Source organism: Choloepus didactylus, chromosome 1, assembly GCF_015220235.1.
Source record: "Choloepus didactylus isolate mChoDid1 chromosome 1, mChoDid1.pri, whole genome shotgun sequence".
Lineage (NCBI taxonomy): Eukaryota > Metazoa > Chordata > Mammalia > Pilosa > Megalonychidae > Choloepus > Choloepus didactylus.
The window spans coordinates 204,704,582-204,721,034 of NC_051307.1; the positions used below are offsets into that span (position 1 = coordinate 204,704,582).

Below are 16,453 nucleotides of genomic sequence, written 5' to 3' on the forward strand. Positions count from 1 at the left end.
TCATCCAACCCAGGGGCACCATTTACATAGACCGAACAATAATGAGGCTCCCCGGAGCTGGCCCACGTGGCACACCTGTACCCCCTTCTCCCCTGCCTGTGAAGACACAGCTGATCAATCACCAGACCTGCTCAGTCTGGACAAGGGGTTCAGAACCCAGCTCCCTGCCTGTTTCCTCAGAGCTGGCATGTGAGATGCTGAGTATCTGCCGTCATTTGTCCTGACCTCCTTGTCAGGCAGAGAGAGGCAGGGGGAGACCACTTCACTCCTTTACTGGGAGGGGAATACACTCTGTCACAATGCAAGGCCCTGAGCCCAGAAACATCTCCAGCTCCAGATGCAGTTGGTTGGCTGTGACTTTGTAGTGGCCCTTCAGGAAACCCCGGGAAGCACAGGAGTGGCACCGCCAGTAGGCCTGGATGATGCGGGCAGCGTTGAGCAAGTGGCAGTAGCGCTGGCGGATGCGCCACATATGGACCCAGGACTGCAGCCTGACCGCTGCCCACTCCTGGTGTGAAAAGTTCTTTAGGGCCACCTGCCGCCTCTTCTCCAGCACCTTCACCAGCGTCAGCCTCCACCAGTTCTGGATGATCCAAGCCCTGAGGGCCGCGTGCAGCAGTGTCCAGCGCACCAGGGTCCCGCGCCACCAGGTCTGGATCTTTATTATGGCTTGCTGAACATTACTAGGGGCCCTCTTTACTTTGGGGCGTATCTGCAATCAAAAGAAGGGACACTCAAGGAATGTTTTTCACCCATCTCTGCCCCAGGGTGTGCCAGGAAGGGTTCCTGATCCTTTGGGCCAACAATTGCCCATTCCTCCAAAATTTAGGCACACTGGGCTGGAGCCAGGAGACCAGGCAGATGTCCTGTCCCCGCCACTCTCTGGTTAACGGCCATGACACATCATCTTGCCCTGAGTCTCGGTGTTCCCATCTGTAAAACACCAGTGCTTTCTCCCTCACCTAGTTTTACATGATTAGGTAGGCCAGACTAGTACAAGAACACAATGAGCTATGGATCCAAGGCTTTCCATGTTCCGCCTGGGCCTACCCCGCTAATGAGTCTCCAGTCCCGTCCCCTCAGACCCCACAAACCTGCTGGGAAATGGCATACTTTGTGCCCCCTGCCCTCTCAACCCTGACTCCAGCTCAAATCCCCAACTAGCTCTCTTCCTCTGTCACAACACGCACACACTTCATAGTTTGACATCTCTTTCATCTCTTCCCCATCTACATTTCTCTTGACTTTCGCACTTTAAATCTTAATTATCAAGCAAACATCTATGCACCACTCAAAAGGACACTCACACACACATACACAATTTTAACGAAGCCCAATTTCCCAAATCTTGGCCATTCCTTTCTACAAACACAGCCCCCACCTCTCCAGCCCCAGCCCTGCATGATGTGAGGTGACAAACTTTTTTGAATTTCTTATCACCTACTCTCTGTAGACGTGTCTCAACCGGACTGACATCTTCAGCCTGAAAGGAAATAGGGGAAGAGAACATACAGGGACGAGTTGATCCCTGTTCTTAGCTCTGGACCGTACGAAAGACCACAGAAATCAGGACACAAGGATCAGGGACATCCAAGCCAGGGCTCCTCCTACCGTAATCGTTTCCTCTGTGGTAATAAGTTCTGAAGGTTCACCAGTCGACTCCCTTTCTGTTTGAGGGTCATCTTGTTTAGTGGGTTTGTTAATTTCTTTAGGCTGCTCTTCCTCCTGTAATCAGCATTTAGGGTGACAGCATGAGTGAGGCTGAGTCGCTGCTCTCCCTCCTCTCTCGTCAGTGTCCCACACCCCACCGCACCCCCAGCTGTCAGGTCTTCCCAGAGTCTTTAGATGTCAGGGAGTCGCCTCCTCCTGAGAGATCCATGGGGCCTTCCCTAAGAAGCCTGGTATGTCTGGCTGATACTCACCATTGGTCACGCATGCATTGGGTGTAGATGGTTCAAGTCCCCTCTGATCTGTGCTCCCCCGGCCATGGCATGAGCAGGGACACTGGAGGAGGGGAAGCATGATGTCATAAGGGTAGCTGTGACTCAGGCACCAGGGTGACTCCCAAAAGTTGAGCTCCCTCCGGGGAAAGGATGAAAATGCTGCCGATTATTTTCTGCCAGAAAATGGCCAAAGCTCCAGTCACAGAGACAAGATACCAGAAACATGGCCCTGGCACAAGGGTGTATAAAGATAGTTTTGGGTAATAACATAAAATTGCAGTACAGGATTTATGCAATGGTTTACAGTCCATCCGTACTATATAACTACATAACAGTTTAAAATGAGTTTACTCTATAGGTACTGATGAGGAAGTGCATCCAAGATATATTTATAAGTGAAAAAGTTGAAGATCACTATGATCCCATTTATGTAAATAAAACTAGCTACATAATCATACACTTACATGTTCTAGATGCATATAAAGGGGCAGAAAACTATATGTAACAAAATGTTACCAACAAATTACTTTTGAAGAGAAGTACTGAATTGCTGACCCACGTATGACTCATCCAGAGTGAGCAGGGAATGCCGTGACCCCCCAGACCAGCCTGGCCCCATCTCACCCAAATGCCCTCAGTGCTCTCCTGTCTTCCGTCCTCGAGAGCCTCAAGGCCACAGTCGGGAAATGGGCGACGGGGCGGCCGGTGCAGAAACTGGTCCCGCTCTGCTTGCTCCTGGCCTCGGAAGACCCACCTGGAGCCACCAGGTCAGTGCTGAGCAGAAAGGCCTCTGGCCATGAGCCAGGGGTCAGTTGGAGACTCTGGTTCCCTCTCAGAGTCACAGCCCAGGGGTCACGGAGGAGTTCATTTGTGTAGGGCGAGTCCAGGGGAGGCCAGTGGGGTCTGTGGAAGGAACGCAGGGGGGAAAAAAGACTCTTTGAGGCTTGTGGTGCCAGTGTGAGGTTAACAGAATGAGTGAGCACACTGAAGTAAGTGGGAAGTTGCAGGGTGTGATGTGACACAAGATGTGATAGCGTGCGCTGGGTCAGTTTGAGAAAGGTGAAGTAGTGTAGACTCTTGTGGTAACACTAACCAGTTTCTGAACCTCCACAATCATGAAAAGCCTGTGCTTTGTGCTCTGGAAGGATAATCCCCATTTTCCTCAAGTTTATCGAGAGATTAGAGAAACACTGAAATAATTAAATCCAAAATCTAATTACTGAGCAGAGTATATAGAAGCATCTCACATCCCACGAAGACCCAGAAGACCTGGCACCATCAGGAGAGAATACCAGATAGTAAGTATAGGGGCAGGTCAAGGTGAAGAAGGGTTTCCTTCTGGAAGAATCTGAAAAGAGGAAGAGATGCCACTCCATGAGATCGTCATTTCCAATTCCAGTTAGGACAGATAGGATCAAAAATTCTATTGCTCTTTGGTATCCACAGCAGTAAGAAAACTAAACAAACTTAACAAACAAATAAAAATTGATATTAGTAAACTAAAAAACATTTTTATTTAAATTCATTAAAGAGCTGTGGATACAGAGAATTCTAAATGAATTAAATTCCGGAGTGGGACGGCCACCTTCTAGCTGCACAGAGATTAGTAGATGCTTTCGTGCCTACAGATGTTCACTGAGTCTCTGGACGTGGAGACATGGAGGAGTGAGCCTGCCACATGCAGAGCATTATTGCTAGGACGAGAAGAAACCTGAACCATTAATGGCTGCAAATGAGCTGCCGAGCTGATTGGAATCTTAAAAATTCCCAGAGAGAGAATCCTTTCCAATCACCATTATCCCTCATAGAAGCCAGGGGCTGGGCTGGATAGCAGAGAGACATCGCAGGTCTCAGAGAGCAGAGATTCCACAGTTCTGCTGGAGAGAGGAAGACATATGAAACTGAGCTGGACAGAAACTAAAGTGGTAGCCCACTCCCAGCCCAACTGAACTCCCAGTGATTTGAAAACTCACCTACCTCAGTCTCTACTGCTTTTCTCCACAATGTTCAGCATACAGTAATAATTTAAAGAAAAGAAACATGTGAAGAAGCAGGAAAATCTCATCTGTAATCAAAAGGAAAAAAACTCGTGCAAGATGGTTGACCAAGAAGTTCCCAAATATCCCATCTTCCCACAAAAGTGTTTGAAAACAAGCAGAAACTGGCAGAAATGACTTACTCAGAGCTCTGGAAAACAAAGGTTTACAACAACCAAGTGAATTCTTGAACAAGAAATAGGCAATATAAAAAAGGTAAGAAAGACGCGTGATGTTTTTACTAGCCCTCCCCCCACCCACTCCCTGGGTTAGTGCAGCTCAGACTCCCAGTGTAGACTCCAGGTCCCTGATCTGGAGAACAGAACTTACCTTATTTACATGCTGGGTATGTGTATGTTCAGGCTGACAGATTGATCCAGACTCTCATCCTTGTCTCACCTGTCCCAGAGCTCACTCTGGATGGAGCAGCAGCAGGCATTGCCACTAAAACACTGTAAGAAAACAAACAACAGCCATCTGGGCAAAAGATTACATGGTTGAGACACACAATAGAGCACTTGGAGTTAAGGAAGAAAGGCTGCAGACAATTTCCTGGGGAAAGTGGAGCATTCAGAGTGTTTGCATATATAGGGGGAATTTACGAGGCCATCCACCTGCCCAGGGCAAGATGACAGTCAGAAAAAAACACAAGACAAATAGACAACTACAACCTTCAACAACAAGGTTAAAAAAAAAAAAAAAAGCAAACTCTAGGGAATTTCAAATCTTACTAAAAGCTACAGTCATTAAAACAGTGTGGTACTAGTATAAGGATAGACATATAGACAAATGAAATGGAATTGAGAGTCCAATGATAAACCCTCACTTCTATGGCCAACTGATTTTTGACAAGCATGACAAGTCCACTCAATGGAGAAAGCATAGTGTTTTCAACAATTGGTACCAGGAAAACTAGATATTCACATGTAAAAGAATGAAATTACACCCCTACCTCACACCATATACAAAATTGAACTAAAAATGAATCAATATTGTGGTACTGTAACTCATAACATTCTTTGAAACTTGCTAACTACTTGTTAAATCGTACTTTGAGAGTTATCACTGTTATGTATATATGTTAAATTTCACAATAAAAATTTTTTAAATGAATCAATAACATAAACAGAGAGCTAAAGCCATAAAACCCTTTTAAGAGACATAAGGGGAAAATCTTCAGGACCTTGTACTTGCAAATGAATTCTTAGATATGATACCAAAAGCATGAGCAATAAAAACAACTAGATAAAATGGACTTTGTCAAACTTAAAAATTTTTGTGCATCATAGGACATTATCAAGAATATGAAAAGACAGAACTACAGAATGGGAAAAAATAGTTTCAACTCATATATCTCTATGGTTTTAATATCCAGAATATATAAAGAAATCCTACAACTAAACAAGATGAAGTCAAACAACCCAGTTAAAAATGGTCAATGGACTTGAATAGACATTTCTCCAAAGAAGATATACAAATGGTCAATAAGCACGAGAAGATGCTCATCATTAGGCAGATCAAAATTACAATGCTACTACTTCACATCCACTAGGATAGCTATTACTTAAAAATAATTTTTAAAAAAGTAACAATTGTTGAAAGTTGGAGCCCTCATGTATGACTGGTAAAAGTGTAAAATGGTTCAGCCACTATGGAAAACAGTTTGGCAGATCCTCAAACTGTTAAACATAGGAAAACCATATGATACCAGCAATTCTACCCCTAGGCATATTCACAAAGGAACTGAAAGCAGGGTCTCAAACAGATACTTATACATCAATGTTCATAGCAGCACTATTCACAATAGCCAAAATGTGGAACCAATCTAAATACCCATGACAGATGCCTGGATAAACAAGATGTGGTATATCCGATGATGATGTATTATTCAGCCCTAAAAAGGAATGAAGTTCTGATACATGCTACAACAAGAATGAAACTTGAAAACATTATGCTAAGTGAAATAAACAAGATACAAAATAACACGTGGGATGATTCCACTCCTATGAAAATCCGGATTGAGCAAATTCATAGAAACACAAAGTATATTAGAGCTTACCAGGGGCTTGGGGGAGAGGGAAGGGTGAGTTACTGCTTATAGGGTACAGAGTTTTTGTTTTGGGTGAAGAAAAACTTTTGGCTATAGTGTTGTAGGAGTTCTTTGGTAATGGATGGTGATGGTAGCACAACATTGCTAATGTAATTAATGCCTTAATAATGGTTAAAATGGCAACTTTCATTACATTATATTTTCACAGTAAAATAGTAAGAAAAAAATCAAGAGAAACAGACCCACAGATGACTCATATGCTGGAATTAGCAGGCAAGGACTTTAAAATAACTAATATCCATAAATATGGATAAAAAATGTAGAGGGAGAAGTGGAAAAAATGGGTGAATAGTTGGAGAATTTCAGCAGAGAAATAAAAACTCTAAAAAACAAAACCAGATAGAAGAAGTAAGTGGAAATTCTAAAACAGAAAAATATAATATCCAAAATAAATCGTTCACTGGATAGAGTAACAAAAGAAAGGATTGTTAAAGTCAAAGTAAGATAAAAAAAATTACGCTAACATGATAAATACAAATAGAACACATATAGGCACAAACATGGACAAATTGTAAAAATATATAAATATATAAAGAGAAAATCCTAACAAAGAAACTAAAGAGAGAGGTCACACTGCATTTAGGGGGAGAAAAATAAAAATTACGGTTGACTTTTCATTAGAAACAAACGGCAGCCAGAAGAAAATGCCTGTGAGCAAACTGTGGATCTGGGACCCCAGTGGTGAGTTCCTGGGATCACGTTTCCTTGCCAGCAATAAGCTCCAAATTGTCTTTGATTTTGTAGCTTCCAAGGATTTCCATGAGACGAGTTCATGTTGCTGAGCACCTTTCTGGAGAGAAGTAAGTTCCTAGGCCTATCCTGGGAAGTGTGTCCAGATGGGAGACATCCCATCCTCAGAGCTAGGCCAAGCAGTCCAGAAAAAGTCCCCTGGCGCAGGCTGCTGCAAGAGAGCACACCCAGGAGTGCTTCCATGTTCTGCCCACCGTCGTCTCATTAGTCTTTGGAGAGGTGATACTTCCCAGGCCAGCAGACATGTGCCCTGTAGCCCAGGCAAGAAATCATGGACTAGATCTTTCTCCCTTCCTAGCTGTTTCCCCTATGCATTCATGCTTTCCCAAGATCTCATCATCTCTGTATACCTCATTTGAGAACCGTGTGCTGTTAAATCAGGACCAATCTCTGCTTTTCTAAGGTGGTTTAGGGACAATTATAGAGTCAATAAGAATGAGTCATGCTAAACCAAAAAGATTTTTTTGTATGACAGGCTTCCTAGTGTATCATATCCTACTTCACAGTCAGGGAAGGTGACCTATATTTGCTGTGTATCATATTTCCGCAAGACGTTTGATAGTCTCTCATAGTATTCTGGGGCAAAGTAGAAAGATGTAGATCTACAAAAAGATTCACTGCTGATTAAATGCTTAGAGTTCCATACCCAGAAAAAATAGCCTTCAAAAATAAAGATATGGAGAATTTGGTCTTCCCTGAGGCGGGCCTCATCCTGATTCTCTGGTTCGGTTCTCTGCTCTCTCTTCGGCTCGGGTTTCGGCTCTTGGCCCTGCCATGCCTTGCTCGGAAGAGACCCCTGCCATCTCCCCCACCAAGCGCACCTGGTCTGTAGAGGAGGTGCTTATCCACTTTGCCTGGCTCTTGGAGCACGCCACGGCCCCAACCAAGGGGTCGGCCCCGACCAAGGGGTCCGCACCAGCCGCAGGCTACAACCCATGCAGTGCATATGATTGTACAGTACCACCCAAGGGAAAGCCCTTGTGGAAACAGACCTTCAGGTAGCTTCCTTCTGGATGTTATGGAAGAGTAGCTCCACGTTCTGGCTTGGCTGCAAACACTTCATAGATGTAGGAGCTAGTGTCGTAGATGAAGATTATAGAGGAAATGGTGTTGTGCTATTTAATTTTGGCAAAGAATGTTTGAAGTGAAAAAGGGTGATGGAATCGCACAGCTGATTTGTGAATGCATTTTTTATCCAGAAATAGAGGAAGTTCAAGTTTTGGATGTCACTGAAAGGGGTTCAGGAGGTTTTGGTTCCACTGGAAAAAATTAAAATTTATGCCAAGCATAGAAAACATAGTTTTATCCCTTAAAATAACTTTTACTGAAAATGTGTTGGTGTTTGTGCTTCTGTAAACTTAATAGCCTTAACGTCTAAAAAATGTAGTTTTCTTAACATCTAGGAAATCTCTAGTGGGATCGCATAGAAACTTCCTTGTGTTTTTCTACTAATTGATTGTTGTATGTAAATCTGCTTTAGTGCCCTAAAACAAGCAGTTTCTTTTTCAGTTCATTTTATGTATAAACATATATCTATAGGAAAGTGTGTATTATTTAATTCACTAAATGCTACCCCTTCAGCAACTTATTTTGCTTTAATTGCTTTACGAACCATGAACAATGCCTTTTATTCAGTAAACTGAGTTCTTTCAAAAATACAAATCATTGCATAAACTGAACTAAAAGATAATAAAAAGGAGAGGTTAAAGTTAAATAAATAAATAAATACAGATATGGAAATAAAGCAAAAAGGTCTGCTCTCACTACTTCTGTTTAACAAGGTTACTAACAGTCCTAGCCAGTGCAATAAAACAAATATATGAAACAGAATTGCTAACATTTTTAAAGAAATAAAACTGTTATTCACAGACAACATGATTACACACATAAAAATGTTCAAAGCAATCTACAAAAAAGAAAAAATCTACTAAAATTAATAAGAGAATTTAGAAAGACTGTAAAATACAAGGGCAATATACAAAAATCAGCTATATTTCTATACAAAAAGAACAGCTGGGGAAAGAAATTTGAAGATATATATCATCACAGGGAAAACAAAATGTCTTGGAATAAACTTAAACAAAAAAATGTGCAATACCACTATATCAAAATCTGCAAAATGTTGCTGAGAAAAATTAAAGAAAATCTAAATAAATACCATGTTAATGGTTTGGAAGGCTCATTATTATTAAGCTAGCAATTCACCCCAAATTGATCTCTTAGATTTAATGTAATACCAATCAAAATCCCAGCTGGCTTCTTTTTTTTTAATGGCAAGCTGAATTTAAAATCATTTGGAAATGCAAAGGACCTAGAATAATCAAACTATTCTTGAAATAGAAGTACAAAGTTGAAGGATTTAAATGCTGTCATTTCAAGACCTATATAACATTACAGAAATCAGGACAGTGTGGTTTTAGTGTAAGAAGAGGCAAACAGATCCAATGAAACTGTCTAGAAGTCCAGAAATAGACTCACACTTATACTGTCTATTGATTTTTTAAATGTACCAAAATTCTTCAATGCAGAAGGGAAATGCATTTTTCAATAAAAAAATGGAATCTTGACTCCTATCTAACATCATAGACAAAAAAATTAAATTGATGCAAGATTAATCATAGACCTAAACACAAAAAATTAAAATGATAAAGTTTCTCAAAGAAAACCTATGAGAATAACTTTTTGACCTTGGAGTTGATAAAGATTTGTTAGGACACAACATTGACTATAAAAAATTGATAAATTGGAGTCTGTCGAAATTAAAATTATCTGTTCATCAAAATGTACTACTTTAAAAAGCCACAAACTGGGAGAAAATATTTGCAATACATATATCTAACAAAGGACTCATATCCAGAATATAAAGAGATTCTACAACTCAGTAATACAAAGACAAGCAGTCGATAAAAGCAGACAAAAGGCTTAAACTGATACTTCCTAAAAGAAGATATACAAATGGTCACCAAGCACATGAAAAACTGCTCAACATCATTAGTCATTAGGGAAAGGCAAAATTTAAACCACAATGGGATTCCATTACACATACATTAGAAAGGATAAAATAAAAACAAAAACAAAAACTAAGAACACCAAATATTAAAGTCTCATATTTCTGATGGTACAACCAATTATGAAATTAGTTTCACTGTTTCTTATAAAATTGAACATACACCTACACTACCTATGTCCCAGCAATTCACTGCTAGGTATTTACCCAAGAGAAATAGAAACAGAAATGTTCACAAAGAGACTTGTACAGGAATGCTTATAGCATTATATTCACAATGGCCAAACATCGGAAACAATTCAAATGTCTATAAACAGGAGAATGGATAAAGAAGTTGTGGTATATGCATAAAATGGAACACTCTTTGGCAATAAATTGCAAAGAATTAATGTTACATGCAATGATATGGATTAATATCACAGACTTTATGTTGAGCGAAAAAGCCAAACACTAAACAGAACATATAATTCCATTTATATGAAGTGTTAAGACATGCAAAACTAATTATAGTAACAGAAAGCAGAACAGTGGTTGCCTTTGAGGTGGAGGGTGGGGAAATGAGATCGATTTGAAAGGGGCATAAAAGAACTTTGACAGAAATATTCGGTATCTTGATGAAGTGTGGCTTATGGGATAATGCATTTGCCAAAACTCATTTATCTGTCTGCTTATGATCTTTTCATTTCACTGTACATAAAGTATACCTCATTTTTTATGAAAGAAGGTAAAATAAAGACATTTTCAGAAAAACAAAAGCAGAGATAATTTATCACCAGCAGACGCTTATTACAAGAAATGCTAAAGTAATATCTCAGATGAAATATAATGCTCTACTTTTCTTAAGTTCTTTAAAATATGTTTGATTGTTTTTATGGCATTCTCTAGTGTGGTTTTCAAAGTATGTAAATGTAAAACACTTGAAAACTATTACATAAAGAAGGAAACTATATGGTTGTAAAACTTTGTACATTTTACTTGAAGTGGTAAAATATTAACTCTAAACTGTGAAAAGTTAAGTCTGCATATTGTAACCCTTAAAGCAAACACCAAAAAATAATAATACAAATAGACCTAGTCAAAAATCCAAAAGATAAATCAAAATGGAACACTAAAACATATTCTAATAGTCCAAAAGAAGGCAAGAATGGGGGAATAGAAGGGGAAAAAAGAGGGAACTCATAGGCAACGAATAACAAAATGTAGACTTAAATAAAATCATATCAATAATTACAGCAAGTGTAAACAGCCTAAATATGCCAATTAAAAGGTAGATATTATCAGATTGTTTTGTGGTTGTTTTTTTTTTAAAGATAACCTATATGCTTTCTCAAAAAAAAAAAAAAAAAAAACATTTTAAACGTGATATAAGCAGGTTAAAAATAAAAGGATGGGGCTTCCATTTCCACCCAAGATGGAGTAACAGTGACTGGTTTACCGTCCCACCTGAAACAACTAGAAACCGGGCAAAACATAAAAAAACAATGGTTTTCAAGACATCAGAAATCAGGCAATGAAGGAGAGTGATCCCCAAAAGATGGGAAGCAAACAAGGTGAAACCTGGAGAGCTTCTAGGCAACTGCGCATGAAGGCGGAGCTAAAGAAGATATGTTGATGTGAGGTATGTATGAAAATGCTCAAAATCTTTAGCAATGGGGAAATGCAGATTACAACTGCAATGAGATACCATGGTGCGTCTACTGAAATGCCTAAAATTAAACAGACTCACCATACCAAGTGTTGTGAGGATGTGCAGCAGTTCACTTGTACATAGCACTCATAAGAATGAAAAATGGTACAACCACTTTGGAAAACAGTTTGGCAGTTTCTTAACATTTCATATCCCTGACATGTGACCCCACTATTCCTCTCCTAAGTGTTTACACAAGAGACATGAAATCATATATCCACATAAAGACTTCAACCAGTGTTCAATGCTATGAATCAATGTTCATAGCAACTTTATTTGGAATAGCCAAAATCTTGAAACAACACAAATATGAATAGACAAACAAAAGGTGGAATATTATTAATCGCTATTAACCTAAACTAAAGTGACAGAAATTTCAGTGGTTGCCTGGGGATGGGGGTGAGAGATTCAGGAGTGGGAGAAAAGGATTACCAAGGGACATGAAGAAACATTTTGGGGTGAGAAATATGTGCATTTATTGTGGTGATGGTTTCTTGGAGATATATATAAATTTGTACACTTTAAATATGTGCATTTTACTGTATGTCAATTATACCTTAATAAACTTGTTTTTAAAAAGAACACAACTTGGCTGAGAGTCAGGGACCAGGAATCGACAAGCAATTCCCCAAACTGCTTCTCAATCCCCATTTATTAGTTATCTATTGCTGTGTAAAAAATTACCCTGAAACTTTGTAGCTTAAAACAATATACATTTATAGAATACTATTCTGCAAAAAAAAAAGATGCATTCTTGACACATGGAACAACATGAATGAATCTCAAAATAAATTCGCTGCAGGAAAGAAGCCAAACAAAAAGGAGTATATACCTGTATTACCTCATTTATTTAAAATTCTGGAGGAAAAATGTAAAAGTAAAAAGGATGTGAAAAGATATGCCATGCAAGCACTAACCAAAATAAAGCTGGAATGGCTTATTAGTGTCAGAAATATCAGAAAACCTAGACTTCAGAGTTAGAAAAACTACCAGGGAGAAGGAGTGACGTCTCTTAATGATGAAAGTCGGGTGAGGGCCTGAGCCTCCCGGAGCTGGGGAAGGGAACCCAAGACACAAGGGCCCCCCAAAGTCACTGTTAGGGGCCCAATACAGAGGTGCCAGCATTCTGGGTCTCTCCCCACTCTCCACCCCCTCTCTCAGAGTTCCCCCTACCCCCTCAGGAAGGGGTGGAAAGGAGAGCAGAAAGGAGGGGTCTGAAGAGCCCTCCAGCCTGCAGAGGAAGGAAAGCAGTTCTCCTGAGAGTGGCTGTGCCCAGATGCCCCTCCTGTCAGCCCCTGCCTCAGTCATTTCTCCTGTAGCAGACCCACCCCATCCCAGGTATGTGACTCTCTAATGCAGACCCTGGCACAGTTGCCCCCCACCCCCAGCAGGACCCCTGGGGTTGACTTGGTGGATGCTGCATCCTGGGAAATACTACGAGTCCTTTCATGGATTTCCATGGTGATCCTCACCTAATTCTACACACTCACCTGTTTGCTGACTGTCTCTTCATCCCCCAGGCCCTGAAAAGCAGAGTCCAGACATTTTCCTCCTGGATGTGCCCAGATGCTAAACGGTGCTGGCGCATAGTAGGTACTAGAAAAATCCTCATTGAGTGAGTGGGTGAGTGAATGAATGGGATATTATAGGGTATGAAAGAATGAATGAATGAGATATTAGAGGGCAAACGAGGCCAGATAGCTTCTCTAGGAGACCCAAAGCGCTCAGGGCCCCCAACCCCTCCCTCCTCTCTCAGGGACAGGTCTGTCTCTGCTCTCTCCCCTGTGCCCAGTGGCCCAGAAAGGGGTGACTGGGGTGGGACTGAGGAAACTTTGCAAGGTGGGGTTCAGCACTGAATGCTGCACAGTGACCAGTCACCAGGGAAAGGGTCAGGAGTTGATGAAGAAAAGGGGGGAGAACGAAGCTGGGGAAACGAGATAAATGGAAAGGAGTCATGGTGGATTGGGAGGGGAGGGACAGGGAGCAAGGACCTGGAGAAAAGCTGGCAGCCAGCCCCTCCCTGTACCCAGCTGTCATCTCTCTCCCCCACTTCTCCATAGGAGGAACTGGGAGGTAGGTCTTGGAAGAAGAATCTAGGGTGGGCCCAGCACCTCCAGAACTGTGAGTCGTGGCTTCCCCCAAAAGCCTCCACCCTCACTCCTTCCTGGGTGACTGAGGTAAGGGCAGAAAGGGAACCCAAGTTTGCCCCACCTGGTAAGAGGCCTGCCTCCAGGGACATGCTGGTTTCCCACTGCATCTCAGGCTGCAGCTTTTATGTGCGGCTGGGGATGGAGTGTCTTTCAGAGGCTCTTGCATTAGCACGCCATGTGGCTTATTGAGGGTCTGGGGATACTCCAAATGTGTGCCCAGGCCAGCTCCACTCTCCCTCTTTCCCTTGTGTCCTGACTTAACCTTCGAATTATGTTTCCATGTTTATGTTAGTCTATTATTATTCCAGAGCTACAAGGGACAGAAAACTCAAACTGGCTTAAAAGGGGACACTGGCCAGCACAGGCCCAGTGGAATCCAGAGGCTCAAATTATTTTGCCCTGGTCCTTCTCTCCCTCTCCATCTGCTGCTCTCTGTCGGCTCTATTCCCAGATCCCCAGCCCCAGCTCCTGAGGTGGCAAGTGGCTACCAGCAGTTCCCCCTCACTGTCACAGAGCTACTTCCCCTCCCCATGGTTCTGAACAAAAGTCCCCAAGATTCGTGTGCCCACCCCCAAAAGAATCATCATGTGATACTCTGATCAGCCAGGCCAGGACCCTACACCTACCCTGGATGGGGTGTAGTCAGCACCCCAGAATCATATGTTATAAAGCACATATAAAAAATAAACACAGCAGTAAGAGCTCTGCCTACTCAGCACCTGTATACAAGGCATTGCAAATGTAACGCATTCTCAGCTGAACGCCATCCTCCCATCCTGCTCTTCTGCCAGGTCTCGCTCATCCTGGTCAATGTCAACAACGTCCACTACGTTGCCCTCTTTCCTTCACGTCCCACGACCAACCCATCAGCAAGGTCTGCCTCCAAACACGCTGTCTTCCCACTTCCCTCACTGCTGTCCCTCTCACTTCACCATTTCTTACCTGCTACCACCAAAGCTTCCTAACTGGCCTCCCTTCTTCTTCCCCAACCCCCTACTCCTAGTATTTCCCCACTCAGCCAGAGGTGTTTTCAGTTTTTGATGGAAACCAAATCACATCGCTTCTCTGCTCTCAACCCTCTGAAGACTTCTCATTGCCTTTGAATAAAATTTCCAGGATTTTCCCATGACTCGGAGGCCCAACTGACCCGGCCCTGCCCACCTCTCCAGCTCACTCTCCCCACCTTTCCATCATCCATTCTGCTCCAGCCGCGGTGCCTGCCTCTCTGCTCCTTGGAAATACTGAGCTCACTCTTGTCTTGGGGCCTTTGCACAGGCTATTCCAGGTGGCGGGCTATCCTCTCCCTGGGTCTTCCCACCATGCAGGGCTCACTCAAGGTCACTTCCCCAGACCTTACAGACCACCTGCCTCCCAGCCTCGGTCCTCTTACTCTGCTTTATCTCAACATCCTTCATCTGAATTTGTATTATATGTCTGCTTGTTTACTTAATGTCTCCTCTGCCACGGTTAAGTTACTTGAATGCAAGAAGTGTGTCTTGTTCATGTCTAACCTCTCAGCCTAGGACAGGATCTGGAGCATCACTAAACAAAATAAATTTCTGTTGAATGGATGGATGGATGGACATGCTGCAATTGGGAAAGGACAGATTTCCAAGAGAAATAAGAGTTCTGTTCCCTGAAGAAATGGAAATGAGTATCTAGCAGACAAAACCACAGGTACCCAGGACAGGTATTACTGTCACCATCCCCGTGAAGTGGCCTCGCCCCTTACCACTGCCAGCATAGGGGGTGTACCCAGGACTGCAGAAAGATGAAGCCAAGGCACAGCCCCAAGCCCACACCGGGGAGAAGGTGGCTGCCAGTCCCATTGCCTTTGCCTCCTGATCCCAGTGTCCCTTTTGGAGTCAGGGTTGGTGGGAGCTTCCCCCAGAGTGGTGCAGGGACAAGTGTCCTGAGGGGTCAGGGGTTCAGCCCTTACTCCTAGGCCCGGTCTCACTTAGGGGAAAGGGTTGGGGGCCGGATGCTCCCCTGACGTCCTGCCCTCCTAATAGTGGCCAGCAGGCTGGGGCAGCTGCAGTCTGGCCGCTCCAAGCCTGCCTCTCCCTCCGAGGCCATCAGTTTGATGTTGCCCTCCAGCAAGTTTCTCTGCCTGCTCAGGAGCAAGACCACAGCTCTGGCAAGAGGAAGGGATGGCGCTCTAGACTGGGAAGTAGACATAGTAATGACTGCAGAAACATCTTGATTCTGTGCCCTTTGTAACATGACTTGACAGTTCTTCCCATCAAGAGATGGAGTTTTTCCCTTGAATCTAAGCTGGCCTGTGACTCACTGAGGCCCGTAGAATGGGATGGACATGCCCAATCCAAGCCAGGGCCTCTAGATACATTGCACACCTCCACCAGCTCCCCTGGGACTCTGTCCAGCCATGTGAACATGCCTGGGCTACACTGCTGGAGGATGAGAAACCACATGTAGGAGAGTCCAGCTGTCCCATCCCAGGCCTTAGACTGGCCTACTGACAGCCAACCCCCAAATATAGGGGGACTCACAAAGGCACAGTACCCCCCACTCCACCCAAGCAGACTGCAAAAGCAGGAGTGAGCTCAGCTAAGACCATGAGATCTCAGTTGACCTGGAGACCCACCGACAATAATTGTGTTGAGCCACTGTATTTTAGGGTGGTCTGTTTCACGGCAGGAGCTAACTGAGGGAGACATGGAGAACACTCAACAGAGAGCTGGTGGGAGGCATGTCTTCACGGAGCAACTAGATTTTGACCAAGACAGAAGGTGAAGGGAAGGTTCCAGAA

At 42.9% G+C, this 16,453-nt stretch overlaps 1 protein-coding gene and 1 pseudogene across 1 annotated transcript; one reads left to right on the plus strand and one right to left on the minus strand.

Annotated features, from left to right (window-relative positions):
* Positions 1-262: 262 nt before the first annotated feature.
* LOC119526895 (IQ domain-containing protein F5-like) lies at positions 263-4,418 on the minus strand. Its single transcript, XM_037826413.1, has 6 exons — positions 4,379-4,418; positions 2,786-2,846; positions 2,568-2,697; positions 1,612-1,725; positions 1,445-1,483; positions 263-712 (listed from the first exon to the last, which is right to left on the minus strand). The coding sequence occupies exons 1-6, from the start codon at positions 4,416-4,418 to the stop codon at positions 263-265; spliced, it is 834 nt and encodes a 277-aa protein (XP_037682341.1).
* Positions 4,419-7,613: 3,195 nt separating this feature from the next.
* LOC119528869 lies at positions 7,614-8,112 on the plus strand (annotated as a pseudogene).
* The last annotated feature ends 8,341 nt before the right edge of the window (positions 8,113-16,453 follow it).